This window comes from Diabrotica undecimpunctata, chromosome 9 (assembly GCF_040954645.1).
Source record: "Diabrotica undecimpunctata isolate CICGRU chromosome 9, icDiaUnde3, whole genome shotgun sequence".
Classification (NCBI taxonomy): domain Eukaryota; kingdom Metazoa; phylum Arthropoda; class Insecta; order Coleoptera; family Chrysomelidae; genus Diabrotica; species Diabrotica undecimpunctata.
In genome coordinates, this window is record NC_092811.1 from 131673085 (window position 1) to 131687104 (window position 14020).

General features: G+C 34.4%; 1 protein-coding gene across 2 annotated transcripts in view; it reads right to left on the reverse strand.

The window, feature by feature from the left end:
- Nucleotides 1-14020, reverse strand: part of LOC140451476 (uncharacterized) — an 86233-nt gene that overhangs the window by 15263 nt on the left and 56950 nt on the right. For both annotated transcript variants that reach the window (XM_072545298.1, XM_072545297.1), the window contains 2 exons: nucleotides 13306-13428; nucleotides 6498-6809 (listed from right to left, as the gene is read on the reverse strand). In XM_072545298.1, coding sequence (XP_072401399.1) covers nucleotides 6498-6809; nucleotides 13306-13428 — 435 coding nt within the window. The remainder of the gene's footprint in view (nucleotides 1-6497; nucleotides 6810-13305; nucleotides 13429-14020) is intronic.

Sequence of the window (14020 nt, forward strand, 5' to 3'; positions counted from 1 at the left end):
TTCCCATCTCAGTATTTGGCCATCATTGTGGTTGGGTTTGAACGTACTTTCTAAATGATCTGCAAATCGTTCTGCTTTCTGTTCGTTACTTCTAGCCCAGTTGCCGTTTTCCAACTTGATAGGAGGAGAATGAATAATTGGTCTCTTCATTCTTTTTGTTGCCTTCCATAAAGAATAATCTGTGTTTTGGTCAGCTGTTAAATTACTTAAAAAAGAATTAATTGTTGAATTTTTTATATTATTTATCTCCCTTTTTAGTTTTTGTGTAGCATTATTTAGACTAGTTTTGTCTCGTGGAGCTCTATATTGCTGCCATTTTTTCCTTAACTTCCTTTTTTCTACTATGAGTTCTCGGATTTCTTTTGGATAGTTGTTCCCTTTTGTTCTAGAAGTTATTGTGGGAGTATTTTTCCAAGCTGCCTGTTGGATATTTTTTATAAAGACTTCTAATTCGTCATCAAGTTGCCTCGTGTTTCTCAATGGCACAGCAAGATTAATTTTGTGTTCTAGGTTTATTTTGAAGCTCTCCCAGTCAGTTTTTTTATTAGTCAATATTGGATTAAACTCTTTTTTAATCACTGTATCACTCATAGTTAAAATTATCGGTGAGTGATCAGAGTTCATGTCCCAGCCGTCATTGATATCCAGATAGTTAGCTGAGATATTCTTGTAAATAAAGAAATCTATCAGGTCTGGAATTTTGTTCCTATCGGTAGGCCAGTATGTTGGTCTACCAGTAGAGATTACTTCACCCTTTTGTTCCTTAATAGCTGACAATAATTCTTTTCCTTTAGTTGTAGTTAGCCTAGAGCCCCAGTGGGTATTTTTTGCATTAAAGTCGCCACCGATGATGTATCTTTTTCCTAAAGTGTTCATAAACTCTTTATATTGCTCTCTTTTAATGGAGTGTCTAGGAGGACAATATATTGAACTTATATTTAAGGTATGTGTTTTCATCTTCACACAGACTGTTGTAGCTTGTATGTGCTCAGTTGCATATTTTAATTCCTCATGATGCAAGATGTTATCTTTAATTATAATAGCGCTTCCTCCTTTAGCTGCATTATCTGGGTGTACAGTAGAATATACTCTATACCCCCTAAATTTTACATATGACTGTTTAGTGAAGTGTGTTTCAGAAACGAAAGAAACGAAAGAAAACGTAAAAATAATTAAATATATTAACAAAAGGAACATTTTTATTATCGAGAGAGAAAGAGAGAGAAAATATATCTTCTGTCTCTCTCTTACCTATATCTTACATACGTAAGGATTTTGCCGATTCACTCCCGTATAAATTTCCAACGTCGAACGCGCGTATAGAAGTATAACTTCAAAAACACAGACATAATTCCGAATGACCAACTTGAGACAAACAGTTCTCCCCTCCTCACCCTATTTCGTTAAAGACTGTAAATTGTAAACACATCCAAATTAGATCACTTGAGAAAGGCATCTGCCGAAACAGCTGTAGTGATAAAATATAAATTTTGTGGAAGTTTTGAAAACAACGTTTTCAATGTTTTATTATTATTTAAAAAAATAAGAAATATTAATTAATATTTTCATAGCATAAAGGACACAATGGTGTAACATGTTCCAAACATAGATATTTTGTGCATATTTGGCAATGATTATTTTGTTTTAATATTTTTCCGACAATCAAAAACAGCACAGCGACCTTGAGTCCCAGGTGTTATGACTGGTACTTGTTCCCCTGGTAAGTCACATATCTCCCTAAGCCTCATTCTGATAGGTCTGGGTAAGTTGGTAGACATAGCCCGTACTTTTTGATAGTCCCTGGTGAGTAACATCGAGAGTTGCAGTAAAAATTCTTTACACGGTGTTTTAGATTCTTCATTTAGACTAGTATAAGCTACAAAAGAGTTTATTCCTGCTACATTCAACAAACTAAAAAAAGGAACTATAGGCCATCGTCTTGTGGTACAGGCGCAATTATATTGGGCGCATAATTTATTCACCACATCTACTCCGCTCTTCGTCTCATTATATGTAATTATTATCTCAGGTGTATTTGTGGTAGGATCAATATCATCTCCATGGTGCATTGTAGAGATGAGTAGGACGTTTCTATTTTTTTTTTTGGAATATGCGAAACTAAGGTAATTCCGTCGTAAAAACTAAACATTGAAGAGCCACTGCACCGGCCATTATTTTGTTCAAATTCTAATGGAAACTGTATTTTATTTTTTCGAATTGTACCCACTAAAGTTAACTTTTTTTATTTAAGGCTGTCAGCTAGAGGAACACTACAAAACCAACTGTTTATCAAAAAATTTTATTCCATATTTATTTGGCTTGCTAGGAATGTACTGCCTGAAACTGCATTTTCCTGGAAAAGCTTCTAATTTCTCGTCAATGTTAACATAAGCAGAATGAGAATAGCATTTTTTAATGTTGCTGTCAAATTTTTCTAGCAATGCTCGTATTGGTGCCAGCTTATCTACTTGTATTCTTTCATTTCTTGTGTGTATGTTATCAAATCTCAGACACTGCAAAAGAAACTAAAATCTAGGCGTACTCATTACAAGCCGAAAAGTTTTAATGCTGGTGCCATCTGTTCTCCAGAGATTCCCTAAATTCATGTGGTTTGCTTTTTTAATACCAGCAAGATAAAGAAAACCAATTCGGGCTTTGATTTCGACAATGTCGGTACGTTTAGCATCTCTTTGTCTGTTGTAATCATTTGTAACACTCTCAATTTTTATATTTGTATAGTCAACAACTAGATTTAGCATTTCTTCGTAAAAAATGCAATTCCAGATGTCAATAGGTGTTGATTGAGTTTTAACAAATTCTTTTATAGCTGGCAATCGTACAAAGATATTGGTACTGCGTGCATTCTTCGGTAGACAATGTTTTTCCACTTTTTTAATTTATCTTTACCTATAAAGTACGGCTTCCTTCTAAAACTAACATTTTCTTCCTCTCTTTGATCGTCTTCAAATTCTTGGTAAGGACCATTACATTCGGATTATTCTTCTACATGGTCAATTTCATTTTGTTCATCACCATCTTCATACATTTCTTCGTCGGTCAATACTTCCTTAAATAATTTTAATAATTTTTGTTTCTCATTCTCGTAATCCATATCTGTATATCTATAAATATACAAATATATAAACATTGAAAATAATAAAAAGAACTTTTATCACCTTTTACAGAGTAAAACTTTCGATGCTAACAGACATAAATTTAAAAATAAAGCAATATATTAGTTTTATGAACACCGGTCGATCACTTTTTCGCAGTATAGACATTCTACCCTAAACATTTTCACCATCATAACGAAGTCATAGAGAAACATCAAAAAATTCTGAGATGATTGCACGCCCTCACTGAGGCCGAGCTTTAGGTCGTTTATGGTTATTTCCTTTCGACTTTAGCGGGATGATACCGAAATTGCTGACGATTCGAAAGATATATTGCAGGGATTTTAAAAGAAGTAGAGGAATTGATGTAGAACGGTGATTTTGAACGTGAATATAAAATATCAAGTTTGTTTGTGTGGAATATATGAAAAACAAAGCTATGAAATATACTAAGAACAGAAAAGTACGAGCACATTAACTTTTTAAAAGAAAGTATTTAAAAACTCTTTCTGACTACTTGATTGACGGAAGTATACTACAAATATTTGTAATAGAAATTAGAGAGAAAAAGATACAGAGAAACGAAAATCGTGGATGACCAATGAAATACTTGAACTTATGGATCAGAGAAGAAAAAACAAAGAAAATCATCAAGAATATAAGAGAATACATACCATCGTCAAAAGAAAGATAAGAGATACCAAAGAGAAGCAAAAAATTAAACTAGGTCAAAAAATAGAGGAGTATCAGAGTCGATATGATAACTTCAATGTCCATCGAAAGGTGAAGGAAATAGCTGAGAAGTTCCGAAAACGCAACAGCGAAAAAATAACAGATGATGAAGGCAATCTTGCCATAAACAAAGAAGCTAAAAAGAAAGTATGGGAAGAATACTTGGAAAAACTTTTGAATGAATAGAAACAAAAATAAGGCTTAAAAAATATTACGTGTAATCAGTGCTTCTGTACGGAGTAGAAACGTAAACATTAAAGGCGAAAACTCTATCAAAACTTCAGGCTTTTGAACTATGGTTATACAAAAGGATCCTGAAGATACCATGGACAGACAAAGTGACCAATGAAGAAGTACTACGAAGGATAAACACAACCTCGGATTTGGTCAACATCGTAAAGGGCCTAAGTTGCAGTACTTGGGACAAATAATGAGAAATCAAGGCAGATATGAGCTACTCCAATGCATTTTGCAACGTAGAATTAAAGGAAAAAGGGTCCTAGGACGAAAAAGAATATCCTTGCTTGCTACCCTGACAGCATGGTATAGAAAGAGTTAACACAGCTGTTCCGTATAGCAAACAACAAAGTCATCATAGCCAGAATGATCGCCAACGTTCGGAACGGACAGACACCCTAAGAAGAAGAAGAAGTGATAAGCAATGTCAGAGAAGAATTTTAAAATAGATTGTACTATTGTATGAAAGTGAATGGCCGTCATTTTGAACAATTCATCATCATTGGTGCTACAGCCCTATAAAAGAGCCTTCACCTTCCCATTACGCCAGTCAGTTCTATCCATTGCCAATTCTTGCCAGTTTGCTGCGCCTATTTTTCTACCATACTCATCTACACCATCCCTCCGTCTGAGTTTTGGCCTACCCCTACTTCTACTTCCCACAGGTTGTGACATAAGGATTCTTCTAGGAAGGTTGTTCTGCTGTGTTCTTGCCAGATGTCCTGCCCATCTTAGTCGTCCTATTTTTCGATTTTATAAGGGATAATACGTCTTTACCACCAAATATAGGTTTATATCTGTGATATATTTCGTAGTTGTACCTCCTTCTCCAAACACCATTTTCACAGATGCCACCGAATATTTTTCTCAGGATTCTTCGTTCAAATATAAGCAGGAGATTTTCATCTGCCTTGGAAATGGTTCATGTCTCCGACCCATATGTCAACACTGATTGTATAAGGGTTTTGTATATGGTTATTTTTGTTTTTGGCTTAAGTTTCTGCTTCTCATATGTCTACTCAGTCCAAAATAGCATTTGTTTTCTAGGATTATTCTTCGCTTGATTTCTTCCATCATGAGGTTTTGCTTGGTCATCAGGGAGCCTAAGTATGTGAATTTGTCCACCACTTCAAAGGTAGAGTTATCATTCGTGAATTGGTGGCCGATGTTTCTGGCTCTAATGTTGGGTGTTGATACCATTATCTTAGTTTTCTCCTCATTTACTTGCAGGCCCATATTTTTTAAGGCGTTTGACAAGGTGGTATGCATTTCTTCTAGCTTGCGTATTGTGCGGGAAACTAGGTCAACATTATCTGCATATGCCAAAATTTGGGATGATTTATTAAAAATGTTTCCTCTTTTGTCTATTTGGGCATCCCTGACCGCCTTTTCCAGAGCTATGTTCAAACGGAGACACGCCAGCGCATATCTCCCTGTCGCAGCCCAACATGCGTTTCAAATGCCTGTGATTGTTCGCCCTGAATTTGGACTTTGCAAACAACTTTACGCATTGTAGCCTTAACCAATGTTATCAGTTTATCGTGGATGTGGAATTCATCCATGGCTTCATACAATTTATTTCTTAGGACACTATCATAGGCCGATTTAAAATCTACGAAAAGATGATATGTGTCGATATTGAATTCATTGGTTTTTTCCAGTATTTGCCTTAGCTGGTCTGTTGTTGATCGACCAGACCTAAAACCACTTTGATATTCGCCAAGAAGCTCCTCTGAATATGCACTCAGGCGACAATATAAAATACTCGAAAATATTTTGTATGCTGTATTAAGGAGGGTTATTCCCCTATAGTTTCTACATTCCAATTGATCACCCTTTTTATGTAGCAGGCAAACGATCCCAATACACCACTCTTTCGGGATTTGTTCCTCACTCCAGGTTCTCAGTATGATTTTATATATATGATTAGTCAAAGTAGCACCTCCACATTTATTAAGTTCCGTGGGTACACCATCACTTCCTGGAGATTTATTTTGAACAATTATTGTAAATATTTTTGATAGTGAAATGTTAAGTAATATGTTTGTAATAAAATTGTTAAAAAAATTATTTTTTTTCATTCCAGTTTTTTTGCTTTTGTATTTATTTCTCTCATAAACTAATCATTTCAAGCATCATGTGTTATATATTTCTGAAATCAGTACAAAGAAGAAAATCCAAATATCAAATAAAAAAAAAGGGGGAAGTAATTTAAAAAAATAAAGGAATGATACTGGTGCTGAGAGGGTGCATTTCCCAGCAACCTTAAAAATATGATATAATGTCTCCCCCTTCAAATATTAATTGACGAATTTTTGTGTTTTTCCTAAAAATTAGAAGTTCAAAAGTTATTTAAGATGAATAGTTTTATCTGAAAAGCACTGTATATTACAAATTATAATTATCAACACTTACCAAAACTAAATTTCCATAAATCGTTACTAGCCTGGCCGTTTTTTTCTCCCCCGAACACCAGCATGTGAGAAGATGGAAGTCTACACGCCGCGTGGCTATGCAACGGCCCCGGATTTATCTTGCTCTTGACACAATGCCATGTCCGCGATGGAATGTCCCACTTCCAGAGATCCGACCTCTCTTGAAGGTCGGTCATTCCTCCGTAAATCCACATCGCTTCTCCTTGGAGGATTGCTGAATGTTTGTGCCGAGGCGGGGGGCATTCTGAGGAGCCCTTTCCGATCGTCGAGATCAAGTGCCAGGATTCTGTGTCTGTAAAAAATGGAAAGGGAGAATGATCAATAAAAAAGAAAACGGAAATGGAGTGATCATTTTTTATTGCTTCTTTGATGTACCGGGTGGAATTCCGTTTAAGTATAATGATTGCTCACATAAATATAAGGATAGGGTCGTTTTATTAAAAACGATATCTAGATGAGTAGAAAGAAATATGGTATAACAAACGTGAGACTAGAATCATATGATGCAAAGGTTGCCAATATGCCAACAGCATGGTTGTGCAAAATAATAAAATGTCTCTACTTTTTCCATTTTTAAATCTTCTACTAGTTTTTGTGAACTTCTGTGATTCGTGAATTTAAAAATTAATTTATTATAAGCTAAGATTTTTGTATTATTACAAATGGTTACATGTAAGTTACGGAATTTTGGATGTGTCTCGTCTTGCATCGTTATCTTGCAGCCACTTTGATCTTGGTCTTCCCCTTCTCTTTCTTCCTTCTGGATCCCATTCTATCATTGCATATTTCACTGCTGCATCTCCTGCTCGCCAAATGTGACCTAGTCATCTACCTCTGCATTGCTTTATTTTAGTCACGATGTCTTCCTTAAGTTCTTCCTTAATCTCTGCATTTGTTCTGCTTCTATTTTCATTTTGGTCTGTTCTGATTGGTCCAGTATGGTTCCCATAATCTTTCTCTCCGCTATTCTTAAGTTTTTTTTATCTTTTTTGACCATCGTCATTGTTTCTCCTGCATATAATAATATTAGTTTTATTGTGTGTATTGCGTCTATTGTAGATCTTCCTTCTGTGAATCCACATTGGTACTGTTTCACTGTCTTCTTTGTGATCTTTGATAACCTCCTTTTTATTATTGATGTAAATATTTTATATGTTGTATTTAGTAACGTTATTCCTCTATAATTTTCACAAATTTGTTGGTCTCCCTCTTAATGTATTGTTATGATCTGCCCTACCTTTCAGTTCCCCGTCACTTTCTCTTCTTTCGATATATTTTTCAATAGTGCCAGTATTTTTCCTTTCAGCTTTCTTCCTCCGTATTTTATTAGTTCCATATTAATTCCATCTTTACCAGGGACTTTTCCATTTTTGCTTTTCTGTATTACATCCTCCAATTCCTCTAATAATGGTACTTTTAAAATTTCGATGTCTGCTATATCTACTTCTTCTTCGTGCACCGTTTCCTTCTCGTTATTCATTTCTTCTCCTGTTATTTTCTCCATCAAGAGCTCTCTGTAGTTATCCCTCCATACTTGCTTGTATTCTTGATCTTTTATTAACACTGTTCCCTCTTTATTTTTTATTCCGTTTGTTTTACCTTTGTATTTTTGGTTTGTTTTTTAATCTTTTTGTAAAAAATTTTCGTATTTCTGTTTGTTCTTTCCTGCTCTATTTCCTGCATTTTTTCGTCTACCCATCTTCTTTTGTTTCACCTTATCACTTTTTTAGCATTCTTTCTTAATTTTTCATATTCTTCTCTGTCTTTCTCTTTATCTGTTCCTAGTCATTTAATTCTGGATTGCACTTTTTTTTCTGCTATTTCTCTATATTCTTGGTTATACCATCCGCTTTTTGTTTTATAGGGACCTAAGTATGGTTAATGTTTTTTATTACGTTTTTGAGCCTTCTGAATAAAACAGACTTCTTGTATCTGATATCGTTTACTTTTCGTTATAACAAAGATGTACTGTGGGCTGATGATGTGGTATATACTGTAAGCCGGTAGCCTAGAAATTCTACAACAATAAAAAACTTACTTAAGGTAAATCAAATGCTAAGCAAATAAGTAAATAGGAAATTAAAGCAGAAAGGGTTAAGACCGGGGTGATTGACAATTATTTCCATACATACAGTAAAACAAATAATATAACAAGAAAACAAAATCAAGAGATAGACGAAATATTAATGGAACACGACAATTTCTACGTCTTCCTTCAGACGACTGGACTAAAATAGCTATGATGAAGAAGTAATTTACGTAGAATACCCTTACACATCAGAGTGCCAACTTAAAAAAATTGTTTTACACTTACATGCCTTTTATTTTACTTTTTGTACCTCCCTCGTGTGTTATCTAAAAAATGTATGAATGCGAATACCTGCATTAGCTGTATAAATAATAAATGCCAAAGATCAAATCAATAACAAATATTTTAATTAAATAATTCAATTTAGCAAATAACTGACTCGTTTATATTTGTTTGCCTTGAACAAAACAAAACGGAATATGTAATTTTTTACATGCAGCAAGAATCGAATGTTTGCGATATTTGTTTTTGTGTCCTATACTAGAGGTGGAATAAACCTTCAGTAGGAACAATAGCGAAGTGGGAATCGAAGGAGTCGTTACCGTTTATTCTTAAATTTGTCTCATATATTTTAATAGACAATCAAGCCTAATTATGTTTCTTTTGTTGTAGGTTTTTTTTCGGAAGAAGGCCAATATAAACCAGTTGTAGTGTAACTAATTAAATTGTTATTGTACATATTTTCTTTTTTTTTTATCATCTCAGAATTCTGTAACTCCTTACCAACTTTTATGGGTCAAGTGGGTATAAGTCTAGTGGATTGGTACTATATGTTTACCATCAGGCACCCAGATAAAACTTACTTAGTTACTTTTTTCGATATGTATCAAATTCTGAAAACAGTTTGAAACTAACTTTGAGAAAACTCGATTCGATTCCAGTTCCTTTAAAGCCGCTTGACTATCCAATATAATTTTTATAGATCTGTTCCTGCAGGTCCTCTTTATTAGTCTCTACAGGCACATTTCTATAGCATAAATTTCCACGAAAGATAGTAGAGTGATTACCTAGACTTTCACTAAGGCGTAGCCTTGGTTTAGCTCCAACCCCAGCTTCTTCTAGAGACTATATACCAGCATGAATCTGTCATTATGTGATTCGTTTTATTCGACTCCCATTCGTTTATTTCTGGAAAGACGGTGATAAACTGCTTTTCAAAATTATATTTAGATTGCATTGCATCTGGTACTATTTTCAACTATGAATGATTTTTTTTTTATTTTATCAGATTCGATTCTTGTCCTTCCTGGCGTCTATCCTTCTATCGTACTTCTGTATGGTCCTATCTGTTCTTCCTTTTCCATCCATATGGCGAATTCCTCAAAAAATATCTACTTTTTTTATACCAAAAACATTAATTTTGAAATTTGGGGACACACTCTTGATACCAGTTTTTTTTTTATTCTTTAGTACTCAAAACTAAAGAAAAAAATATTGCAGCCACCCGGAACAAGGATAATCCTGCCTTTTTTGCGAGATTTTAAAAAAATGGGCGAAATAATAGTGAATTTCTTGTTGTTCTTCTTCTTCTTCCTCTTTATAAGCAACTCTGCTTGTTCATTGGCGGATTAATACCTATATAGAAGGTTGTCACTCCATATTTTGGCGACACGGTTTTCCTTCATTCTGGTTATGTAGTTATTCCATTCTTTTTTTTTATTTTATGCCCATTCTGTGTCCATTTCTTACTTCTTTGTCCAGTTTCCATAGCTGGACAGTATAATTCCCAGGTATTTTATTTCCATTACTTGTTCAACAATAATGCCATCAATTTCTGTTTTACATGTGATTGGTTGTTTGCTGACTATTGTTTTAGTTTTCTGAGATGAGATTATCATATTAAAATCTTTTGCTCTTATGTTAAATTTGTGGACCAGTCTTTGCAGACTATCTTCATCTTGGGCCATCAATATTGCTTCGTCTGCGTAACAGAGTACATATTTATATTTCTTTGTCTCCCATTCTGTATTCTCTTCCTTTGTTAACGGTTTTGATGATTTCATCCATGATCAAATTGAAGAGCATGGTGTTCAATAAACTCCCTTGTCTTATTCCGCTGCCTATTTCTATAGTTTTGTAAGTGTCCATTCATTTATATACTGTACGTTACATTTTGTTCTAATGTCCTTACTTCCTTCTCTTTCGATCTCTCAGCGTATTTCCTGAGATTCTTCTCAGTTCTCTCATCTCTGCAGTTTCCAGTAGCCTTTGCGTTGTGGCTGTGTCGGGTCTTGTTTCTGAGGCATATCTCATTATTGGTCTTACACTGGCTTTATAAATTCTTGATTTCATCTCAGTGTTAATGTGTCTGTTTCGCCATATAGTATTATTAAGGAATCCTGCCAGTCTATTTGTTTTTTCTACTTGATCTCTCACTTCTTTGTCCAGGTCTCCATAGCTAGACAGTGTAATTCGCGAGTATTTTATTTCCATTACTTGTTCAATACTGATGCTATCAATTTTTATTTTACATCTAGTTGGTCCTTTGCTGACTACTATTGTTATAGTTTTCTGAGTTGAGATTGTCATATTAAATTCTTTTGCTCTTATGTTAAATCTGTGGACCAGTCTTTGCAGACTATCTTCATCTTGAAGATAGTAACAGAGTATTTTTATATCTTTGTTTCCCATTCTGTATCCTCTCCGTTTGTTAACGTTTTTGATGATTTCATCCATGATTAAATTGAAGAGCATGGGTTCAATGAATCCCCTTGTCTTATTCCGCTACCGATTTCTATAAGTTCTGTAAGTTGTCCATCTATTCTGACTTCCATTTTGTTGTTTTGGTAGATGTTTTCGATAGTTTTTATAATATTTAGGGGAACTCTGTTGTACAGAAGACGGATTACATAATAGTGATTTTGATAATTTTGATAAAGCACAAGAATGTTACGTTATTACGTTTTTTCTACTAATAAATGAGAGACGATTACTCTGAAACCCCCTGAAATAATTAATCTTAAAAACAGAGAAATCGGAAATTCAAGATTTTGTTTTGACCGACAGAAGGCGTTAGTGTCGTATAAATCCAAAAAGAACAAAACCGTTCTAGTTTTATCGACAATACACGAAGGTTCAGTTGGTTGTCCAACTACTAAAAAGCCAGAAATAATATTGCACTATAACCAAACAAAGGGTGGTGTGGACACGTTCGACCAAATGTGTGGCCATCGAAGTTGCACCCGAAAAACTCCGGGTAAGCGATAGCCGCTTTCTATCTTCTATGGTCAGTCTTATATGGTAATAGACAGCAAGGATACATAAAAGACAAAAAAGGAGTACTACTAATAGATTTACCAGAGAAATTAAGACGATGGGAGGAGTACGTTAGAGAACTTTTCCAAGATCAAAGAGGTGAAATGCAGAAAATACAAGACAGAAGATCACGATAGATGAAATCAAATATACTCTCAAAAACTCTAAAGACAATAAGGCAGCTGGATTAGATGAAATACCAGTAGAACTATTAAAACTAGTGGAAGAGGATAACTTGGAAGTATTGGCAGATTTATTCAACACGGTGTACGATACGGGAATAATACCACAAGAGTGGCTGAAGTCAGCATTTATAACCATCCCTAAAAAACAAGAAACAGAATTAATCACCACTATACAAACCAGAAAACTGAAAAACCTAGGCCACGTGATGAGGGGGCCAAAATATGAAATTTTGAGACTCATAATATAGGGAAAGATTCAAGGAAGATCTGTTGGCCGAAGGCAGAACTCATGGTTGAAGAATCTACGTGATTGGTATCAATGTAGATCGATTGATTTGTTAAGAGCAGCAAGTACAAAAATAAAAATAGCCATTATGAGTGCCAACCTCCGTAGGGAGACGGCACTCTAAGAAGAAGATCTTCTATGGTATGATCAACATAGCGTATATAAACTATTGGATTATATATAATCATAATTTATCAAGAAATAATCAGGCACCAATTAGGAGAAAGGCTTTTATGTTAAATCTACATCAACAACTCACAAGATTATGGCTTGAAAAGCTTTTTGCGATGCCAAATTTGCAACGCTCAGTGAAGCTTCTGATTAGCGATTTAATTCAAATTCCTTTGGAAGTTGCTGACCTCAATCAACCTTCTAACATACGTACTACATGCTACATCTATCCCTCCAAAAAAGAAGAATGACGTAATTACTGACGTTGTACTTCATTTCAATCACTGCAAACGATCATTTTGCGCAGAACGCCTTGCTCGTTGATGCGTTACCTGTGACGTAGATAAATAAATTTTGAATTTTTTTGCACATTTTAGGCATATAAATGTTCCCTTGTTCGTTTAAACAATTAATCAAAATTTCATCTTAATTTTTTATACATTTTTGGATTTGAAAAAAATCGCAAATAATACGAATGGATAGTGTTTTAATGTTAAAAAGATATTGATTTATTGCTTCGTTTGATGACCGCAAAAGAAGAAATACAGAGAACGATTACATCCAGTTACAAAAAAACAGAATCACGAAAAACAAATATTTCCCCGACTCTATTCAATGCACACTCCACTTTATAAACTAGCTGTGTTTGCATGAATGCATACAAATTAAAATCCATTAGCTAGAAATTCTATTGAGCTCGCAGATACAATCAACAAAGGGTTGGATAATTTTGTTTGCGAAAGCAGTTTTTGAGTGGAGTACACTGTTAAATATCGTTAGTGAAATGCTTGGCGAAACTTACCGAAATGGTACGCCCACAGTTCATTGGTCGATCCTCTTAGGTCTTGATATCCGCCGTAGATTAGCATAGATCCATGTGTCACTAAAGCTGTGTGGCCTCTTCTGCCTTTGGGAGTGGTAACACCTAGATATGAAAAGTGTTAATTATAATCAACGCGAATATTTAACTACAAAATAAATATGAATGAAAACAGACCTAATTGAAAAATTACTATTAAACGGCGCAAGCCACAAAAATAAATACTAATACAACCTAGAAAACGGGCAAAGGGTACCTACACACTCGAGCGCTGAGTGTGTAGGCGCTAGGTAGAGAAAAAATCAACTGTTTTGGTTAATTTATCCGTGCTGATTCCAAAAATGTAAACCTTTTCTTTGTATTAGTTCTAGTTTTCGAGATATCGAACAATATATATACCATAATCGTCAAATAATGAAATATTCTTACATTTCTGTATATTCGACCAGTATAATTGCAATATGTTTATAAACAAACTTATCAAATTCTAAGACAAATTCATACTTAATCTTCTAATTAAAATGTACTTATTGGAAATGCCCATAACTTGAAATTAGCGCTAATTGCTTTTTAACAATTGTCCGATAAGTAAATAGTATTTTCTCTAAAACGGCCTTAATAAATTCCTATAAAGTCAACTGCGTTCTATTATAAGAGTTTCGTTGCAAGAGTTTGTTTTTGACAACTGAAAACCATG